General features: G+C 35.9%; 2 protein-coding genes across 2 annotated transcripts; both read right to left on the reverse strand.

Moving 5' to 3' along the window:
* Window positions 1-632: 632 nt before the first annotated feature.
* On the reverse strand, window positions 633-2,625 carry LOC143573921 (uncharacterized). Its single transcript, XM_077058682.1, has 3 exons — window positions 1,796-2,625; window positions 1,297-1,426; window positions 633-1,204 (listed from the first exon to the last, which is right to left on the reverse strand). The coding sequence occupies exons 1-3, from the start codon at window positions 1,932-1,934 to the stop codon at window positions 778-780; spliced, it is 696 nt and encodes a 231-aa protein (XP_076914797.1). The 5' UTR covers window positions 1,935-2,625; the 3' UTR covers window positions 633-777.
* An 8,732-nt stretch (window positions 2,626-11,357) lies between these two features.
* LOC143573918 (agamous-like MADS-box protein MADS2) lies at window positions 11,358-12,895 on the reverse strand (the record flags this gene model as incomplete). The annotated part of the gene is made up of 5 exons (XM_077058679.1): window positions 11,358-11,442; window positions 12,034-12,182; window positions 12,264-12,305; window positions 12,403-12,444; window positions 12,791-12,895. Coding segments are annotated over 5 exons (423 nt in total), but the record flags the coding sequence as incomplete, so codon positions are not given.
* Between the last annotated feature and the right edge of the window lie 9,361 nt (window positions 12,896-22,256).

Genomic DNA, 22,256 nt, shown 5'->3' on the forward strand with positions numbered 1-22,256 from the left:
TTGTTATATTAAATTTACATTTTAAGGGTATTTTGGTGCTATTTGTTTAACAAAAATAGTTAATCACATCTATTTTCCAGATTAAGCGTGTTATGTTTATGAAAACAACTATTCTTAAATTGTAATGTTTTGAACTTAAGGACTAAGGTTGTAATATGGCCAAACCACAAGAACCATCTATATAATTACTTTTGAAGAAGAATCACACTTTTGTTCATAAATAGCATGTTTAGGGATTTTAATATGTAAAATATTGTTGAGAGACTTTTGTGAGAAAAAACTGAAAATACGGTTTTTTATGGCATTTGCCCTACTGAAAGAATGTTCATTCAACTTATCAATAGTCTCATTCATCATTCATCAATTATTTACACAGTTCATAGAACTAATAGACTGTAACAGGGGGCTTGATTATAGAGGGAAGGAGGGAGCGGGTGAGGTCCATGAGAGGTCTTGTGTCAAATACTAATTCTACTTTCAATGTCTTTTAGAATAAAAAGTAACTTTCTTTTTATCAAGAATAGTTGTCTAATGCATGATGAGTTAACTAGCAACACTAGTAAGTCGTAAACTATATACATAAAAACGCGTAAATAACTCTGAAAAAGTTCTATACAACTTGATCTGTAGTTCGGTTCTAGCTACAAGTAAGACATAGCTACCAAGAGAAAAACTACATAATTTGGCTACATCGGTATGTCTTCTTTTATGACAACAACAGGCAAAAAATTATATCTATAATCTAAATTATGCGTATAGAATCTAAAATTTTGAAATTTATATGCTGTCAGTCAAACATGGACTAAATGATTGTTCAATCATAGCTTGGTTTGGATAATCATGATCCAGTTTCCACATCAAATCTTTCCAAAAGTCATCTTCTGATATGGTATCCCACCAAGTTGCAACATCTCGAGCTATCATACATTGGTTTTGTTGCTGTTGTAGCTGCTTGTCGGTGCTGCTCGTGATAGCAACGGATTCATGCATTGTCGATCGTGGTGTGTACACTTCTGATTCAGATGATGTGCAATAGTTCACCATTCCTTGAACTTGTTGGACTTGGTTGTAGCCAAATTGAGCCTCATATTTTCTTTTTTTATCGTTCTGAAATGGCTTCCCTTTCTTCTTAAAATGGGTTCTCCAGTAATTTTTTATTTCATTATCTGTTCGTCCTGGTAAGTATGTAGCTATCGTAGACCATCTGTATAACATGTAAAGAGATAGTTTAAATATTAGAAAATGAACTACCATAAGTGAGGTTGGTAAAGCTAATGGAGAGAGAGGAGTAATTACTTGTTGCCCCATAAAGCATGAAGTTCAATAATGATCCCTTCCTCTTGAGGCGATAATCGGCCTTTCTTAAGGCCTGGTCTTAAGTAGTTCACCCACCGTAACCTGCAACTCTTCCCACTCCTCTTTAATCCTAACAAACGAAAGCAAAATTAAGATTGACTCCCAAAAACATAGTAACTAAACAAGTACTTTGTGATTTTAGATAACGGTGTAGAACTCAATTGCTACCAAAGGCTGACTTTGATAGCACAAACTTATTTTCTACCGAAGAAACTTTCACCGAAAGGAATAGTTCGTCTATGTCAACTATTAGTCGGGTAACTTTTCGACAGACAATCGTGGTGATCGCTTGATAAAATTCGTTAGATAAACTTTTTGCGCACGTCATGTTTTCCAATGTGACTGAGGGATTTTCAACGGATGTGTCTGTTGCTGAAAGCCATTAGTTTTGTAGTGACAGTGTATTCATGTGTACACTATTATGAAATCTTAATAGTACCTGAGCAAATATGTACCGAGCTCCATCTTCCCTCTCCATGCAATGCAACATATTCCATAAGCAACTTATCCTCAGTGGGTGTCCAAGACCCCTTCCTCCAACCATCCTCCGCCACTTTCCATCCCATCATGCCGTCCATTACCGCTCTTTTTTGCACTTATCGTCTTGCCTCTAGTTTGTGCAACCCAAATTGCTCTTAATTTTAACTTGAAACGCCCCCCTTTATATACCCTCTAGCATCAGCAAAAGATATTAATGACAATGTGGCACTACCTTTTCATATACAAATCAGATATGAGATCTTATTTAGACTTTATTAATTATAGTATCTCTCAAATCACATGTCCCCAAGTGTAGAACAACAAAACATTCCTTATATGATGACTACTAATTAAAGATCAAGACGAAGTCATACTTTCAACGATAACATAGAATCCAAAAAAGAGCACTGTCTTATTACTAAAACCTTAAAAAAACATACATAGTGGTTGTTTGTGTCTCCTTGAAAACGACCCGTGTCCAATCCCTGTGTAACATATGTTGGTCTTTGTTTGTCCGCGTAGAAGAAGTTTCTGGTTACTATTTTGGGTATAGTGGAATGTTAGAATATATAAAAGATGACGAGTCAGGTGGCGGACACGTGTTATGGTTCATGCATGGTTGGTATATTTATATGTATTATTGAGGCATTTATAAAAGGTGGGTTCATTAGTTTATATGCTAATCTGGACATTGATGTGTAACACCAAAATTATATATTAATCAAAAGGTTTCCTGATGTAAAATGGGATCTGGTTTAGAATACTTTATTAATTTGATGTTGTGTACTTACGTCAGGTGGAATGAATCTGGTATGTTTCTTTTCAAAGAACTAAACTTAATTATGCCGCTTGGAAGGTGTGCATACGTGGGTTTAGAAGATGTCGATGATTCTTACAGCTGATTGAGTTATAACCTAACGGTTGAAAGTTCTAGGTACCCAAGATTACACGTGTTTTAGAAAAGGAAATAAACGCATGGAAAGGCTTCTAAAATTTTTTCCTATCGTTTGTGGAGTGTAGTGGCGAGTAAAAAAAAAAAAAAAAAACTTTCTCTAATGTGTTAGGATATGTTGTGGTTGAGGCCAACGATTTCAGTACATGACGCTAATTGGACGTTAACTGTTTATCGTTAAACCCCTGTTGAAACTACCTAAGTCTGTTATGGTTATAATGAATTATATATATATATATATATATATATATATATATATATATATATATATATATGGTTAGTATCATTTAAAAACTCTAAAAAGTTAAGAACTCTTAAGAACTCTACACAACCAAACATTTTTTTAATTTTTTTTATATATTAACATTATTTAAGAGCAATTTTATATAAAACTTTTTAGTTACATATATAAATAACAAGTTTACATATGTGTAAAATTTATGTACTAAAAATTTACATATGTGTAAAACAAAACATAGATATGTATAAAAACTAATTTTCAAAACTGTAATCGTAAATATAGATATAAACAATGATAAAGTTACCCTCAACTAATATTAACGTACAAATTTTTTTATAAAAAACGTTAGTTTTCAATGGTTCTTTCAAGTTCTTAAATAATTTAACAGTTCTGTAATGATACTCATCATATATATATATATATATATAGAGAGAGAGAGAGAGAGAGAGAGAGTAAGGTTAAAATAAGAAGTAGATTTTTCCTAAAAAGTGTAGAAAGTGTGTTTTCACTATTAAATCTAATAAAACACACCACCACTAAAATAAAACACACCGCACATTAAACACATTTTCCATATCCACCATCAGATCAACATATCTAACGCATCAGATTACTTTTTACACTTTTTAGACACACTCCACTTTTTATTTTAACCCCACCATATATATATATATATATATATATATATATATATATATATATATATATATATATGTGTGTGTGTATATATATTTAAAACAAGAATATAAATAAAAAGATAACTTTTTAAATGATAAAACACTAACATCATAAAAAAAATATTCAAACTTATGTCCTAGCTCTTTGATCTATTTCAATTGCCTTCAGAATAAGCTCATGTTCCTTTTTCAAATACCGCTCGATGACTTGGAATTAGGTTGTTGAAGTCTTTATAAGTAAGAAAGTCCAAGTTCCTCAACCTTTATTTAGCAACTTTCGTCTCTGCCACCGCCTCGATACTACTTGATATTTTATGGATGTTGGCACTAAATCTGCATCAGTTGCTGTTCTTTTTCCCGGTCCCTTCCAAGTTGTTGACGTGGGACTTGTGGTGCATCTTTTTGCCCCTGCCGCGTTTAGGTCGATCTCTATATGAGTCATCCAAGCTATTGGGGGAGACAAATGCGTCGAACGAACTAGTTTTCACACGCTTTGGCCAAAGTCATTTAAGTCCATGTAATTTTTTCGACATTTAGAGCACAACTTGAGTATTTTCCACAAGTAGTCTTCGCCAAACGTTTTTACCTTCCCGTACATACTGAACACCTCAACTTTTCATTCTTCGGCGGGTGAATTGGTAAACTTGAAGATCATCACTCCCATGCTTCTGTTATGTAGATTGTAAACAGTTCGAAAATTTTGCGAATTTTAGACCACTGTCACAATATCATATTGGCATTACATGTTGTACTTCCTACCAGTGAGTAGAACAACTGTAACATCTTAGGTGAATCCCACATCGACCGTGGATAGGGGAGATCTTTAGTTCATAAGTAATGTTCTGCCTCTTAAATCACCAGCGCGTTTTGAGCTTAATGTTGTTGGACGAGAGAAGAGCTCCACAGTTAAGTATGCTCAGATGGAAGTACTAGAAGGATGAGTGACCTCCTGAGAAGTCTCCACATAGCCCACCAAAGAAAAATCCGTGAGCTCTTCGTGAGCAAAGCAGACAAGATCAGTGGTACGAGGGGTCGAATGTTACAACTGCTAATATTTTGGATTTTTGGTAGTCCGCTACAAAATAAAAGATACCTAACATATGTTAAAAATAAATTATAAAAATTTGATATGATACAAAAAAACTTAGTGAATTAAAATGTCGCGTTTTCGTTCATGTGGTATTTCAACCCAAGCACGAAACAAAGTCGCTTTCTTATCTCGCGTCCATAGAGTTACCCTCAATTCGGAATGTCCGCTTTGACCTCTCCACTCGAACCCCATTCCCCTTTTGAACGACCGCCTCGACCGGTTTTTTTGGAAGCTTTGTGTGATTTTTTGCCCTTAGCGCTTTCTTTAAGAGGCTGTTAGATCATTCTCATTCACAAACCAACCCAATCTTTGCTATAAAATTAATTTTTCTCTCTTTCACCAACCCAATCCAACCAAACCAAACTTTTCACATTCATTCGCAAACCAAACTTCATTACTTTTTATTAAATAAATATAATTTATAATTGTTTTTTATTAATAATTGTTGTTTTATTAAAAGTTTTTAGAAATATAAAAATTAATTTCTTTATTTAAAAATAAACAATATATATTTAATATAAAAATATTTATATTCACCAAACACACATAATAAAGTACATAACAAAATTACAATCGTAGCATTAAATTTAAAATTATACTTAGAAATGATAAAAACTACATCGACAAAATTTTGCCAAATATGCTCAATCAAATCGTTTTTTAAAGCGATATAAGCTACTCAATTGTGAAATTGTTCCCTATTGGTTATAAAATTGGATAAGCTTCCAATTCGTTGAGTAGAGTATTGAAAATGGTGTTCACAAAAAAATTTTGCCAAATATGCTCAATTAACATTTATTTTATTATAAAAATATTTTTTTTGTGATCTTATGTTTTTAAATAAAATTTATACCGGTGTGTTAAAAAAAAACTAAACAAGACTGTGTTTTTCGATTTTTTTTTTAAAAAACTTATCAATTAAAAGTTATTAAAGAAAAACAGTTTTAGTGTTAAAATTAATTAGTATGAAAAAAAAAAATTTAAAATGTGAACCAATATTATAGTAACATGTGGCATGCAAGTGGGTGGACAAACTAGTTTGATTTCACCGGATGGTTCGGCCTAATTTGATGTTTTTTTCTTTTTTTTTTTTTTTAAAAAAAATAATGCATCAAACCCAAACTAGTTTATCAATGGGAGTGATCTTACGACTCCGGAATTAAAAGGTCGGAGATGATGGTGGAATTTGACTTAAGTTTTAGTCAAGTTACATGGTATACACGTTGTGGTCATGATCAAAGGACATTAACAAGGGGTGACAATTTTTCTATGGATCCAGATTTATTAGAGAAATTCGGTAGATTTTTTAGCGTGTAGAGAGAAATGAAGATGGTGGCTAATTTTAAAGGTTAAATGGTTGTTAAATAAGTTAGAAAAAAAATAAAATGATTTTTTTTACCCAAATCCCCAACGGTCAAAAAGGTAGGTTTTCTCATGCCAACTGGTCTATTTCGGCTGAGAGTTGGCTCACGGGACTCCCTTAGTACCTCCGTTTGCTGGATCTCGTTATGATGAGCGTGTATGACTTGGGCGTGTCAGCCGGGCACCTGCCCCGTCTTGCGGACCACATCGCATAGTCTTACACAAATAATCGAACACTTGTTTCTATAAAACAAAAGTTTCTTGGTTTCAGGAGCATAGGTATTTAGAAACATGAACCCATGCCTCTTCTTCGTGGTAGTTCCACTGTTGTGGCCTTCTAATATACTTAGTATGGAACTGGATTTTGTTGTTTCATCACATGAAAATTGTTGATATATGGAGAAATGTGAAAATATAATTGAAATATATTTGAGAAAGAGTGTACGTTTGGCTTAAAAATATATGAGAAGAGAGTATGTTTGACTTTTATTGACCAAGTTTGAAATTTGACTAAAGTTGCTTTCGTTCACCTTTGACTAAAGCTTAACCCTTTTTTCCCCTTGACCAGGTTAACAGTTGACCAATAGTTTGAATTTGTTGACCAAAGTTAACCTTTGACCAATATATTGACCGGGATAACCCGATGACACGTTGGTGATTAAGTTAATGTCAAAAGTGTAAATGAAGTTTTAACATCAACCATAAGCAAAGTTGTGACAAATAGACCAAGCATACAATCGTTTAACACAAACTTAAATTCTGATTTATAATGACAGATTTTGACATGCAAAAACATATTTTATTAGCTATTATAACCATAGAGTTTTATCATGAAAATTTTACCACTTAAGATTACATTTCTAAGGGTATTTTTTTATATATTTCCAATACACACAAATGTTTCATTTTCTCATTACTTTGATCCTAATGAATCATAATCATATTAATAATAACTAGGTAAGACACACAGCACGTTGCGCCGAGCTGATGGTGTAGTAAACAAAAAAAAACTTTTTCAATGCCAAAATACAACAAATTACTAACATATTGAAGAAAAAAAACATAACATGTGCGCTGCGGCAGTGAACGAACGTGAATTCAGTCAATATCGACAACAATAACAAAACCGCGAGCTGTGGTCGAGAACGGGGCGGTACAGACAATGTAAATACTAAATCGTCAAACACAAAATGTCTTAAATAAAAAAAAGTTTTAAACATATTAATTGGCTAATCAAGTGTCGTAAAGTGGACCAATTCGATACTAGAACTAAAACAGTAAAAAAACTCGTATAAATTATGATACAAAAAATAACATGTTTAAAACGACATTTGTACGGTTTGTAAAACCCGGGCATTGCAGTGGCGACATATTTAAAACAACTTTTATTTAGTAAAACCTAGGCGTTATGGTGGTGCTTGACGCGAATTTAATCGGTTACGTTCGTTACAGTACATGATTAATATTAAAAAGGAAATAAACAAAGAAAATTCATTACAATATGCAAAAAGTTTATCGTGGACGGCCTAATTTATACCTATCTAAAAGGAAAAAAAAACATTACATAAAACCATATTTAAAACAACGTTTATTTAGTAAAACCTAGGCGTTATGGTGGTGCTCGACGCGAATTTGATCAGTTACGTTCGTTACAGTACATGATTAATATTAAAAAGGAAATAAACAAAGAAAATTCATTACAATATGCAAAAAGTTTATCGTGGACGGCCTAATTTATACCTATCTAAAAGGAAAAAAAAAACATCACATAAAACGTAATATCAATGATTCGAAAATGCACCGCAAGATGGTAAACAAATGAAACTACAAAATCAACCATTACACCACATTCAGCATTTGTTTACACAATCAATTGAGTTGGCTAAATACTGAACTTTCAAGATTTTGTGGCACCACCATGTGATATTTATCTTATGTATATAATGTTCTGTTTAATCGTTACATTAATTTATTTTATACTGACCTATAGTAACTTTAAATTAATATAAGTGTGACATGTAACATATTTTTATAACATGTACTATATTAGATATTAGATGTATGGACATAAAACATTACGACGCGCAACACTTATAACAAGCAAGGTTCAACGAACGTGCAACGCCTAATACATATAAATTTTTTTTGTTATTATTATTCGTAACTTGTTATTTTATTATACCACCAATGCTCATGAACAGACTTGTGTGTGATCACGTGACACGTGCGTCACATGCGCGTCTGTTTCATAACCTAGTTAACAGAGTTTAGTTAACCTGATAATGTCGGGTGTCACATAATGCGTGGTGAATTAATTAGTCACACTCGTAAGTTGGTTGTGGCTCAATGGTAGAGCACTCATTTTACAAGTGAGAGGTAGGGGGATCAGACCTCACTACCACCAACTTATATGGGAGATATGAGGGATGACCTTGGCTTGCCAGGGTTCGAGTCCTGATCTCACCCGGTTTTACCGGCTCCTCGCTGTCGTGCCGTTTGGCGGGCGTGGGGGTCGGGTTTTATCCGGTAAATCCCTCAACAAGTGGACCGCCAGGGGCTCCGTCCGTCCGGAGTAGTGGCCGGCTCGGGCTACCTTTAGCCAATAGGGGCCGCGTACGGGGTACCTGGCGTTAGTTAGTTGGACGTTAAAAAAACATAATAACAAGAAAATAAATCTAAAAAAGTTCAGTACAACTTGATCGGTACGAGGCACAAATAAGACATAGTTACCAAGAGAAAAACTAAATAATTTGGCAACATCGATATGTCTTCTTTTACGATAAAAGGCAAATAAATTATATCTATGATTTAAATTATATATATATGACGAATAAAATTTATATGCTACCAGTCAAACATGGACTAACGCCCTCTTCTGGAGATTTTTCAAATGAGTGAAATGAAAAGAAAATTAAGGATAATTAAAAAATAGGTGGTTTTGAGTTTTTTTAGGATAGAAAGGAAAGGAGTATGAGGAGTTAGGATGGATAAATTGATGTTTTTATTTCAATAAATTATCCTCTAAAAAATGGGCTTATTACTAAGGATAAAATAGTTATCATTTCCTTTCCTCTAATTTCCTTCAAATTCAAGAACACAAATTTTAAAAAAATTTCTTCCCTTCATTCCTTTCTTATCATTCCCTATCATTTCCTTTTCTTTCCTTAGTTAAAAAACTCCAAGAACAAGGCGTAAATGACTGATGGCCCCTTCTCGATAGGATTGATTATTAAACGAATTAGAAATAAACAATTCAAGAACAACATTGAATAAAACGAATTTGTATTATAAATTTCTTAAAGAACAGATGTTTTCAAACGGTGGTTGGCGCCTCTGTTTATAGGCCGTCGGTGGTTACATTATTCAGACCGTCACGTTGTTTCCTTAAAAAACAAGACGCACAGTTTAATTAATTTACTAATTACAACATTAGCCCAAACTATTAACTATTTACAATTTTGGAACTAACGTTACTAACAAAGTTTCTAACTAAACTTTAATACACTAATGATATCTCTAACGAGATTGGAATTATTTCCAACAATGATTGTTCCATCATATCTTGGTTTGGATAATAATGATCGACTAAGATTATTCCATAACTCATCTTCTAAAGCATGAAGTTCGATGACTGACTATTTACTTGTTTCCCCATAAAGCATGAAGTTCGATAATATGTCAAAATAAAGATTGGCTGATTCAGTTTGATACAAATAGAAACTTACTCATCGAATATGTCAGTTTTAGTTAACGGGTATCAGTTTCTGACATGTTTGTAACTCAGTTTAAACATTTTAAGTCGTATTTAACGATTTAGTTTGCGGTTAAGACTTGAAACTGGCGAAAAAACCAGATTGAACCGTAAAATTGATATATTTTATATAATGTATATATTTTATTATTTAGATTTACTTTATTAGTTTAAAGCTCTGCTAATTAAAATTCGTTTCCTATATATTCTGAGATGCTTACCATAATAGCAAATGACCATATTACCCATATCATGAATAAGACTAGTTTGACCCAGAGATGGTCAAAATTGGTCAAAAAGTCAACACTGACAGAAAAATCAAAGTTAACCAAAAAGTCAAACTTGACTAAATGTTGTGAATGTGCCGAGATGGTCAAAATTGGTCAAAAAGTCAACACTGACAGAAAAGTCAAAGTTAACCAAAAAGTCAAACTTGACTAAATGTTGTGAATGTGCCATGTTCCAAGTAGAACAGAGAATTTAATGTGCCTTGTTTTAATTGCCAACACATGTATCTTGTCATATCAATAATATAGAAACTATTTAAAATGGAATTCATGCAAACATATTTATTAGAAATTCAGAAACCAACCACAACTTGAAGTATAAGCACTTCTACTAACAAGTAACAACCATTTATTAAAAAAATATCTCTTAAGGTTATACCATGTAACAAATACGTCATTGCTAACACCTTCATATGACCCCGCCATGAAGCGCAATTCCCTCGCTAGTTAGAGATGATGTGTGAATATGCCTGGAAGCAACTAGAAGTGAAAACATTCAACCTTAGCTAATAACACAGTGATGGTTTACTGAAGAAAAAGCTACCAAAAACTGGGCATGGAAAGAATCAAATTCCGAACTTTAAAAGATTAGAAGATTCAAGGGAGAAGGAGTTTATCAATACACAATAGTGAACTCTTTTTTATGGGTTCAATTCTAAAAATCTTACGGGTTCACTTAAAAATTTATATATCGTTTCTATGTAAAATTTTAAAATAAATAGGTTCCCGTGAACCAGATGGACTCTGTGTGGGTCCGCCCCTAACCCACGAGTAAGCTTGCATGTGTTTGAGATTTGAGTAAATTTGTAGATAGGGTTTTGAAGGCTACCGATTAAGGGTTTATATGTTATAAGGCTTTTTGGGTTAAAATTCCAAGTAAATCATATATTTACACAATATATTATTCAAATGAACCATTTAAAGGTAAAATTTTTCAAAACTCTAGTAAAATCAAAATCCAAAAACGGAAATATCAAAGGACAAACAACCGGTCTTTGTGGAGGATGCTGACTTGCAGTTAACCACTTTCATGAAAAAAGGGTGGTTCTTACAAATACGTACAAAATTATTAAATATATATCATCTTTATTGTAGATACTATATCACCAAAAAGGATAAAGATGACATGTTTGCAACTTATTGACTATGCCAAAGCCAAAGTCAAAGCATCCATTTAGGTATTATAACATTCACATTCTGCCCACTTGTTGATACCGTCGTTTGACTTGAACCTACTGGATTATAACTGTAAATTTGGAGTAAAAAAGATTAACCAGGTTTTCCCAAATCTGATCATATTTTTGAGTGTCAAAGTCATTATTATCTTTCATATAAGTTCACATATTTTCTGAAAATTTCGCATCTCGTCATCTTATCCTCGTATCATCTTTCATAAAAATTCCAACCTTGACCTTAATGAATACGGATTGAACGTGAAATCACTAAACCGCGCTTCAATCGCCGAATGATATGTAATTAAGTTTGGAAGTTCTAAGATATCTCAATATGAAAGTTGTTATTTGCTCGGCTTATAAAAGCGAGAGGCTTGGATGTATGTGCAACTTAATAAACTTTGTTTACAACCAGAAGCTACACACATAATCAGTGTTACATAAAATAGTAAAGTTACCCTGATTTTGCCCAATTTAGACCCTTAACTACACGAGGTGCACCTTTTTTCCCCTGATGCGTTGGGCACGCCTATTTTAACCAAGATTATATGTATGAATTTCATGGGAACTAACTGTACGTGTCACTAATATTTAAAAGTTTGATTGCAATTTATTTAGTAATATACGAGGACACACAGATTGATAATCTTTGTCTCGGTAATTACCCGGTTTGCAAATTGGTGCAGTCAAGAGGCTGAAAGAAGCTTTCATGTTGAGGATGTTGTTCCTGGTTCTGATGTTGATCAAATGAATTATCATTTTCTCCTCCTGACCATGATGGTCCTTCTTGGTTTTGTAAATCATATTCTTTTAGCTGCAACCACACACATAATATTCAATTTTCTTTTGTTATTTTGTATTAAATTTGATTACATGAATCCATCAGTCTTCTTACTGTATTCTGCAAAAATTTGTTAGTTTCAAGCCACATCCTTTCCTGCAAGTTTCATGCATTTATTTGTCATGAGTTTTTTAAATTAAACATTTTTATTACAACCTGGATCTAAAATCTAGAACTATATACTAATATATACCTTGCGTTGAAGATCCGAAAGTTGATCCAGCATTGATTGAGTCTACGTATTAGACATACGGCATAGGAATGGTGAGAAGTCTCAAATAATCCGCCAATTATGGGTTTAAAACATATAAGGCACAAAAACTTTAAATTTATCTTAGGGGTGAGATAGACCTCCAAAACACCGGCCCCTAAGATAAATTTAAAGTTTCTTATGTCAACTTTATGTTTCTGTGAAAGGGGGGGGGGGGGGGGGATGGATTTGGATAAAGAAAACACCCCTTAGATAAACTTAAAGTTCCTTACATGTCTTTAAATTCGTAAGGTCCATCTAAGTAGGTGTTTGGATGCAAACATTTAAACACCCTCTTAGATTTTGCAATTCAATAAAAAGAATGAAATACCCTCATGGACCGGATTTGCCTCAAAGTAGAGTCAAGCTGGTGCTCGAGTTGTTCAAGTTCTTTAAGAGTTAATGGGCTCAGATCCTCCCCAAAAATTCGCCTGTGATATGTCACATTCAAGGTTCAACATATATCATATTAGAATTCAATTCAAGACTCCTACTACACATGTGTGTTTCTTCCTGATTTTTTTGCCTATAACTATTAAATCTGAATAGTGTCGTTTGTGGCCTGGTCATTAAGGTTTACCTATTCCTTAGGTGTAACCGTTGTTTGTTTTCTTATTTAATGAGGCCTTAGAGTTTTCAAGTTGTATGCACTTTTATGATTATTATTCAAACGATCAAAGCTTTTGCTTCATTTCTTATAATTATTTTGTTGCAATAGTTCGGAAATACCAATAAATTTGGTATGAGAGCACATGCGGCACTCCTTATCTGAAGAGTGTGAAGAAAATAATTGATCAAGTTTCAAATGGCTAGATATATCAGCACGCTGCCTACTTCCTATACCCCGATTCATACCTTTAAGGGTGATGGGTATGAGTACTGGAGCATTCAAATTAAGAGCATCCTAAAATCACGTGATCTTTGGGACCTGGTGGAAACTGGGATTGGTGAAACTGAAAAATTTAAGGTTTTTATGAAATGTGATGCACGTGCTATGGTAATTATTAGTTTTGCTATGGGTAGGATTTACCGTGTATGGTTGTTGTTAGTTGTTGTATGTTAAATTTTCAAGTTGATCATGCCTTTATGGGCAATGGGTATGAGTACTGGAGCATTCGAATTAAGAGCATCCTAAGATCACGTGATTTTGAGACCTGGTGGAAACTGGGATTGGTGAAACTGAAAAAATTGAAGGTTTTTATGAAATGCGATGCACATGCTATGGCAATTATTAGTTTTGCTATGGGTAGGATTTACTGGGTATGGTTGCTGTTAGTTGTTCTATGTTATGGCAGCTATTCAGCTAGAAGTTCATGATCAATTGTTTTTCCTATGATGTTGCTGCATCTATAGCCAAAGAGACATGGGAAATTTTGAAGATGGAGTTCGATGGAGATTCTCAAGATAAGTCTATAAAATTGTAGGGTTTAAGACATGACTTTGAGAATATGGTCATGTAAGAGGTTGAATTAAAGGTCATGGCTATCGTTATCCAGAAGGGATAATATGGGGAGTTTATTGTCAATAGAACCATCTTCGAGAAAATAATGTGTAGTCTCATGCCAATATTCAATTATGTAGTACCTTTTATAGAAGTATCTCGTAATCTCTTCAAATATACCCCGGTAAAACTCATGGGATCCTTTCAATCCCATGAAGAATGAATAAATAGTGTTTGTACATGATGTCAGTAGTTCAGTGTCTAGTGTTTGTAATCGAGTTAGTTGGATTTGTGTTTTGTATTAAGCGAAGTTGGTACTCAAGTTCGCCTGATATGGGCGAACTTGTAGAACAAGCGAAGTTAGGGACAACTTCGCCTAAACATGTTAGGCGAAGTTGTCGTCTGATATAAACATTAGGTTACGGCTAGGTTTATGATGATTGTACAAGTTTTCAGTTTACGAGTTATTCAGTTTGTGTAATCGGTGATCAGAGAATCACGTGTTTCCAGTTGCAATACAACGTGTCTTTGTTTATTGTAACGTGTGTTTGATCGTGTTAACGTGTATCGTCTTCTACGCTCGTATCGTCTTACGTAGGGATTCTGCACCTACGTAGAACGAGATATTCCGTGTAGATCCGGCTGGGAACCTTCAATTGGTATCAGAGCTTTTGCTCGTAATTGTGTGGTTCGGGATTATCACGCGGGTGTAGAAATCGTTCCGTTCGACTATTCGCGGGACGAGTTTACCGAGTTTTTGTGTCCTACTCACCTCCCACCATCAAAAACAACCCATTACACCTTCGCATACCTTGCAAAACGTCAAAATCAAACCTGCAAAATCATCGTGTTCATCAGGCGAAGTTGCCGCTACTATTTATAGGGTTTAGGCGAAGATATAAGGTTAAGCGAAGTTATCCACAACTTCGCCTACCTCACAAGTTTGCCTAACTTAAGCGAAGTTATCTACAACTTCGCCGATTCAGGCGAATCTAAAAAGAGAGCAAAGTTACGAATTCAAGCGAAGATAAGACTTAAGCGAAGTTAACTTTAACTTCGCCTACAGTACTGGTAAGAATAAAATTTTTATTTTTCGGGGTTCAATTGTGTTTTCGTTTCGTGAAAGATGACTTCTATAAATATTACGGAACTGGTAAAGATGGAAGTGGAAGCGGGTTCAGCTACTAAGGCACCGAAGATGCTTAAGGGAACCGATTTTGTGGCGTGGAAAGATCGGTTTGAGCAGTATGTTAAATATCAAGACGCTAAGATGTGGGTGTGCATTCAAGATGGATACATTCCACCAACTGCTTTGTATGAGGGTCGTGAACAGATTAAGAAATACAATAAGATGGAAGATGAAGAAAAGAAGATGTATGAGGCTGAAAGCAAAGCTCATGCTGCGATAACAATGGCTCTTCCACAAGAGATTCTTCACACCTTCAGGAAATATAAAACTGCTAGAGAGCTATGGGAAGCACTTGAAAACTGATTTGAAGGCAATGTGGGGATTCGTGCATCCAAGATTAAACTACTCAAAACCCAATTCTCGGTGTTCAAGTATTTGAAGAATGAATCACTTGATGATATCATCACGAGATATTATCACCTGATGACCAAACTCATCAATTATTCCATTGCTTACAAAGAAGAGGAGATCGTGGAAAAACTCCTTGATGCTCTCCCACCGAAATGGGAGATGTACATTGTCTTGATGAGAGAAGATAAAGAGTTTGCCGACTATGACTTGGAAACAGCAGTCAACAAACTACGAACTTTTGAACTTAACATGGTTCGAAAAGAGACACCAACTGATCAGGTTCAGGATCCGGGAATGTATGGTGCGAAAGTTAAATCAAGTTCAAGTTCGAAGTCTGAATCATCTGCTTACTACTCTAAGGGAGACTTGGGCGCTAACTCAACACATGAAGGTCATGTAACTCTCAACATGGATGGTGATGTGTGTTTTGTAGCTGGTGGAACAAATGCTTCTAAACCTCAAGCAACCAAGGGAAGTTTCTCTTCAAGTGTTCCGAACAACAACTACTCTCAGATGCCCATGAGTGTTAAATCTGCTGAACAGCAGTTTGCTCTCTATGCATCTTTCATTGCTTCGTATGAAAATTACATTAAAGGCAAGATTGTTGATCCTGCAACTTTAGACGAAGACTATGATCAGATCGATGCTGATGATCTGGAAAAGATGGATCTGCAGTGGCAGATGGCGATGATTGTAAGAAGGGTTAAAAGGTTTATGAAGAAGACTGGTAGAAAGTTTGTTGGTGAAAGACCAGGCTTTGATAAGTCAAAGGTGAGGTGTTATAACTGTCAACAGAATGGACACTTTGCTAAAGAGTGCACAAATGAACGTGTAGAACGCAGTCAGAACAGGTCTACACAACAGAGTGGTGGAAGTAGTGAGAATAGGGCGATGATATCCAGACAGAACGGGGAATACAATTGGAATCTGCATGTTGAGGAAGTGTTCGAACAGGCCAATTTGGCGAACATCGAAACTGCAGGAAGTGAGAAAGTGACTGGAGAAAATCAAGCTTACATGGCAGAAGTGACAGATCAGCTCTCCGAGGTAAGTACTAGACTCCCTTGCACGAAATGTGAAAATCTGTCTGAACAATTGACAACAATAACTGATCAGTTTGTTAGTTTGGATGCTCAATTTAAAACATTAAAAGAAGATCATCATTACACTAAAACTAGAGAAAACAGTTACAAGGTAAAAATAAAAGCTAGTGAAAAAGATATCAGAAGTCTTAAAGCCAGTCTAGCTGAAAAAATACAAGTAATTGATCTTAGCTATGAAGTGTTAGAAGAGAAAACCAAACTAATAGCTGAAAGGGATAAACAGATAGCTGATCACCAGGTGAAAGTGGTGGAACTAAACAGAAAGCTTGAGCAATTTAGAAATTCCTCTGCTATACTTGATCACCTTGTAAGTGATCAACGTTCCCCAGTTAAAAGGGGAGGAATTGGATATAATGAAGTTCCACCACCTTATAATCATAACTATACTTATGATCCTAGTAATCAGAAATCTGTTGATGTTGAAATTGGCCAGACAGTTCTTGTTAAGGTTACGATTAAAGATCCAGAAGTTAGTAAAGGCGAAACGAGTAAACCTGTTTCGAGTGTTAAGATTTCTGTTCCTAGTTTTGTCTCATCAAATTCGGACAAGTCATCCGAGGCGAGTGAGACAAAACAAGAGGCAGTGTTACCAAAACGTGGAGAGGAACATAAACCAAATGAAAAGAATTCTCCACTAAACCCGTATGTCCCACTATATGTTAGACAAAAGGGCAGTAATGCAGCCTCAACATCTAAAACAACTGTTGATACGAAAGTTGGACACAGGAGTTGTTTCAGATGCAATCAATTAGGACACCTGATTGCTGATTGCTCTCTGAAGCAGAGATTCAGAGGTATGAGGTCTTCGAAAACTGAGAATAGAACTAACAGTAAGTACTATAATGGTAAATATGAAAACTCATCAAAGTTCAGACATTCGACTAATCCAGGTTTTAAAATAAATCAATCTCAGTTTTTCCCTGTTAACAACTAAATCTTTAGTAATAAATCATTTAATTCACGATGGTATGGATGGCCTCATAGTCAATCTACAAGAAGGTATCCTTTTAGGACTTACAGAAATCATTCTAATACTAACTTTGGACAGCCAAAGTACGGGATGTATCGACCCAAGACCAATAGGTCTTGGGTCCCCAGGTTTTAATCCTCTGCTTTAATCGTGCAGGAACAGTTGAACAGGGCTGCAAACAATCTATGGGTTGTGGATAGCGGCTGTTCCCGGCACGTGACGGGTAACAAGAATTTGTTACACGAATGGAAACCTGTTCAGGGAGGAAGAGTAAGTTTTGCTGGAGAGATTGGTGGAAGGATTACTGGAATTGGGACGATGACTAATGGTAAAATGACGTTAGAGAAAGTGAATTTCGTTGAAGAACTGAAGCATAATCTGCTGAGTGTATCGCAGATCTGTGACAAAGATTACACTGTGCACTTTACCAAGAATGAAGCGATCGTACTGTATCCTGGTTTCAAGATACCAGAGGATTGGATAGTAATGAAGGCTCCAAGGGAAAAGAATACGTATGTTATGGATATGAGGTCAACTGAGATGGAAACAGAAGAATCTTGTCTTCTGTCAAAAGCAACTGAATCGGAGTCTGAGTTATGGCATCGAAGAATGGGGCATATTCATCTTCGGAAAATGAACTACATTGTCAAGAATGGGCTGGTGCTGGGTGTTTCCTTGAAAAATTTCAACTTTGAAGACCAATGCTTATCGTGCAAAAAGGGAAAGCAACACAAGAAATCCCATCACACCAAGAAGGTTAATTCAATAGTCAGTACCCTAGACCTACTTCACATGGATCTCTTCGGTCCCGTGAATGTAAAAAGCCTAGGTGGAACATCATACTGTTTGATGATCACTGATGATTTCTCTCGATATTCTTGGGTATATTTCCTGAAGACAAAGGACGAAACGGTGCAGATGGTAATAAATTTGATTACCAAGGTTGAGAATATTATGGGAAAAAGGTTAAATACATCAGGAGTGACAATGGGACAGACTTCAAAAACTATCAGATGGAGATTTTCTGCTTACAGAAAGGGATAGACCACCAGTACAGCGCTCCGTATACTCCGCAACAAAATGGGGTGGCTGAGAGGAAGAACAGAACGATAATTAAAGGAGCCAGAACCATGCTGGCTGATTCGAAACTTCCTGTGGTGTTCTGGGCTGAAGCTGTTGCTACAGCCTGTTATATCCTTAATAGAGTTTTAACTGTTAAAAGATTGAATAAAACATGTTATGAACTTATGCATGGGAGAAAGCCTAACTTGAGTGGTCTCGAACCATTCGGGTCCCCGTGTTCGATATTAAAGACGAACTCAAAATTTGGTGAAATAGCCGACGAAGGTATTTTAGTCGGATATGTTGTTGGGACTCCCAACAGACGAGTCTTTAATACATCGACCAGCAAGGTTGAGGTGGTGTGCAACACTGATATCACAAGTTACAAATCACCAAAACCAAGCACGGGACCCGCTGTGGCTTTCGACTATGATAGGCTTTTTAAATCTTTTAACATGCCTTACTTGGATTGTGCAGAAGTTGATGAGAGAATAGCTACGAAGATGCTTTATGATGAGGAAGAAAATGTTGTGCAAAGACCGCTGTACGATGAATGTCAACCTTCCTCGTCAAATGCTGTCGATACCCCTGCTGCTTCTACAGAAGAGGAATTCTTCAATCCGTTTCACTCTCAACAACAAACACCCATTGATGAGCTACCTTCGAACCTGGAAGACAATCTGCAAGTCAGTTCGATTCCGACTACGAGAGTTCACAAAAATCACCCTTTGGAGAACGTGATAGGTGATCTGTCCGACGGTGTACAAACAAGACAAAGCTTGAATGAGCACACCTGTGTTTACACAAGCATTAAAGATACAGGCATCATTAACGAATACTTGTACACCTGCTTCATCAGCCAGATTGAACCAAAGAACTATCAAATGGCTCTCAAGGACAGTTCGTGGGTCGAAGCCATGCAAGAAGAGTTAGCCCAGTTCAAGAAGACGGAGGTATGGAATTTGGTTGCAAAACCGAAAAATGTGCATGCGATTGGCACAAAATGGGTTTTCAAATGCAAGAGAGATGAAAAAGGGATAATTATCAGGAACAAGGCGAGGTTGGTTGTAAAGGGTTTTAATCAGCAAGAGGGGATCGACTACAATGAAGTTTTTGCTCCTGTGGCGAGATTGGAAGCGATTCGACTGTTTTTGGCATTTGCTGCACACATGGAGATGAAGGTTTTCCAGTTAGACGTGAAGAGTGCGTTTCTTAACGGTAAAGTCGATGAGGTTGTGTACGTTGAGCAACCTCCGGGTTTTCCTGACCCAGACTTTCCTGATCACGTGTACAAGCTAAGTAAAGCACTGTATGGGCTACATCAGGCCCCTCGTGCTTGGTACGCAACTCTATCCGATTACTTGCTTGAGAATCAATTTGAAAGGGGAAAGATCGATAGCACACTGTTCTTTAAGAGAAAAGGAAGCGACTTTCTTCTGGTACAAGTCTACGTGGACGACATCATCTTCGCTGCATCAAAAGTCGCCATGTGTCAGGAATTTGAAGCCGTCATGAAAAAGAGGTTTGAAATGAGTGCTATGGGTGAACTAACTTTCTTTTTAGGACTGCAGGTTGATCAGAAGAAAGATGGGATGTTCATTCATCAGACTAAGTATGTCCATGACGTTCTCAAACGCTTCTAGATGGAGGACAGCACTCCATTTGATACTCCAGTTTGCGTCAACCATAAATTGGGTGCTGATTCAGACAGTGATGAAGACGTGGACCCCACCCAATATCGGGCAATCATAGGTTCTTTAATGTACTTAACTGCTTCTAGACCTGATATTATGTTTGCAGTTTGTCTTTGTGCACGCTTTCAGGCAAACCCAAAGGAATCTCACTTGAAGGGTGTGAAGAGGATATTGCGGTATCTCAAAGGCAAGCCTAAGCTGGGGTTGTGGTACACGAGAGGAGGAGACTTGGAGTTGGTCGCCTACACAGATTCTGATTATGGAGGATGCAATCAGAATCGGAAGTCAACAACAGGTGGATGTCAGTTTCTTGGAGGCAGATTAGTGTTATGGCAGTGCAAGAAGCAGACCTCAGTCGCCATTTCAACCTGTGAAGCAGAATACATGGCAGCATCGAACTGCTACTCCCAAGTTCTTTGGATACAACAGCAATTGCACGATTATGGTCTGAATTTCACTCATACTCCTATTTGCATAGATAACACTGCTGCTATCTCAGTAACTAACAATCCCGTAAAGCATAGCAAAACTAAACACATTGACATCCGTCATCATTTTATACGGGATTGTGCTGAGAAGAAATTGATTGTGCTCGAAAAGGTTGATACGTTAGATAATTTCGCTGACTTGTTTACTAAAGCGTTTGACAAAACTCGTTTTCAAAACCTTGTTGAGCTGAATGGGATGACCAATCCCGAGTAACCGTGTTTTTTCGTCTTTGTTTAAAAAAAAAAAAAAAAAAAAAAAAAAAAAAAAAAAAAAACAACACGTCACTATCGCTTAGAATTATGTCGGTTGCCTCAGTTTGAAGGACATATCTTCGGATATGTTTGGTCCTCATTTCTACTTGTAGAATATAAGGATAGCCATTAACCAGATGACTGAAAGTGACCGGGGCGGTTTATGATGTGTTTTTAATTCTTTCGCTGAAAATTAGTCGTTCATACTTTGTTAAAGGGACACATACTTGTATGTGGTCGGTCCAGCTGATCCATTGGATCTTCAGGATAGCCGTTTACCAGAAAACTTCGACTTGATTGGGGCGATAGAAGTTAAAAAATTTTTTGGGAGATGAAATTATTTTTCAAGTCTGCTACTTCGTAAGAAGTTCCTTTACTATGTTTAACAGAAAATTGATCCAACCTTGGAAAGTGATAGATATACTGATTCTGTGTGCTTAACTAGTGAAGTTATTAGGCCTAAAAGACTTTAGAACAGTCATTGTATGTCATGGTAGCTTTTTATGGTGCGTAAAAGTAGAAGTGATACTAAGTAAATCTCCTCGATTTTACGTGGAAACTCCTTAAGAGTTGTGCATGTTTCCATATATATATCTTTCCGAATGATAGGCAGAAAATCGATTACCCAGTCATACACGAGCCAGTGAGTGTTCTGATTCCCGAGAAGATGGTGTGTCAAGAAACTGCAGTGATCCAGATTCGGGACTTGCAGTAGTTTACTTGAAGCTGTGTAAATATTTAAAAAAAAAAATTATGTGTTACTGAGACATTCTAGAGCTTATAATGTTAATACTTCTCAATCATGATGTAAGAAAGAGAACGGGAAGAAGAGTCTAAAGATCGAAGAGTACTTACTATTTAATCAGACACTACGGGTCGAGGCCAACTCGGGGTGACTTGGGGAAAGCCAAATATGCTTTGAGAATAGATAGGAGACATCACAATCTCTGAGATGTTGCCCATTTAAGTTTTGAGCTTAATTGAACCTAACCCGTATCACAGAAGCAATGAAAACCATTCTAAGTTATTTACCTGCTTACAACCTGTCTCTTTATGTCATAATACAGCTGAACATGGATCTGTGTGACAGTCACTTAATTAGTATGATTCCTGTTCGGATCTTTTCTAAAACGTGGTAGTCCCTGTCGAGACTGAAATTTGATCCCGTGTACTTTATTTTTAAAATTTTATTCTACTTATGTGGTTGTATGATTTTGTACCTGGTTACTTGGTCTTGATCGTATAAT

The sequence above is a fragment of the Bidens hawaiensis genome, unplaced genomic scaffold (genome assembly GCF_021521415.1).
Source record: "Bidens hawaiensis isolate Kalapana, Puna unplaced genomic scaffold, B.hawaiensis_p1.1 tig00026691_1, whole genome shotgun sequence".
Classification (NCBI taxonomy): Eukaryota; Viridiplantae; Streptophyta; class Magnoliopsida; order Asterales; family Asteraceae; genus Bidens; species Bidens hawaiensis.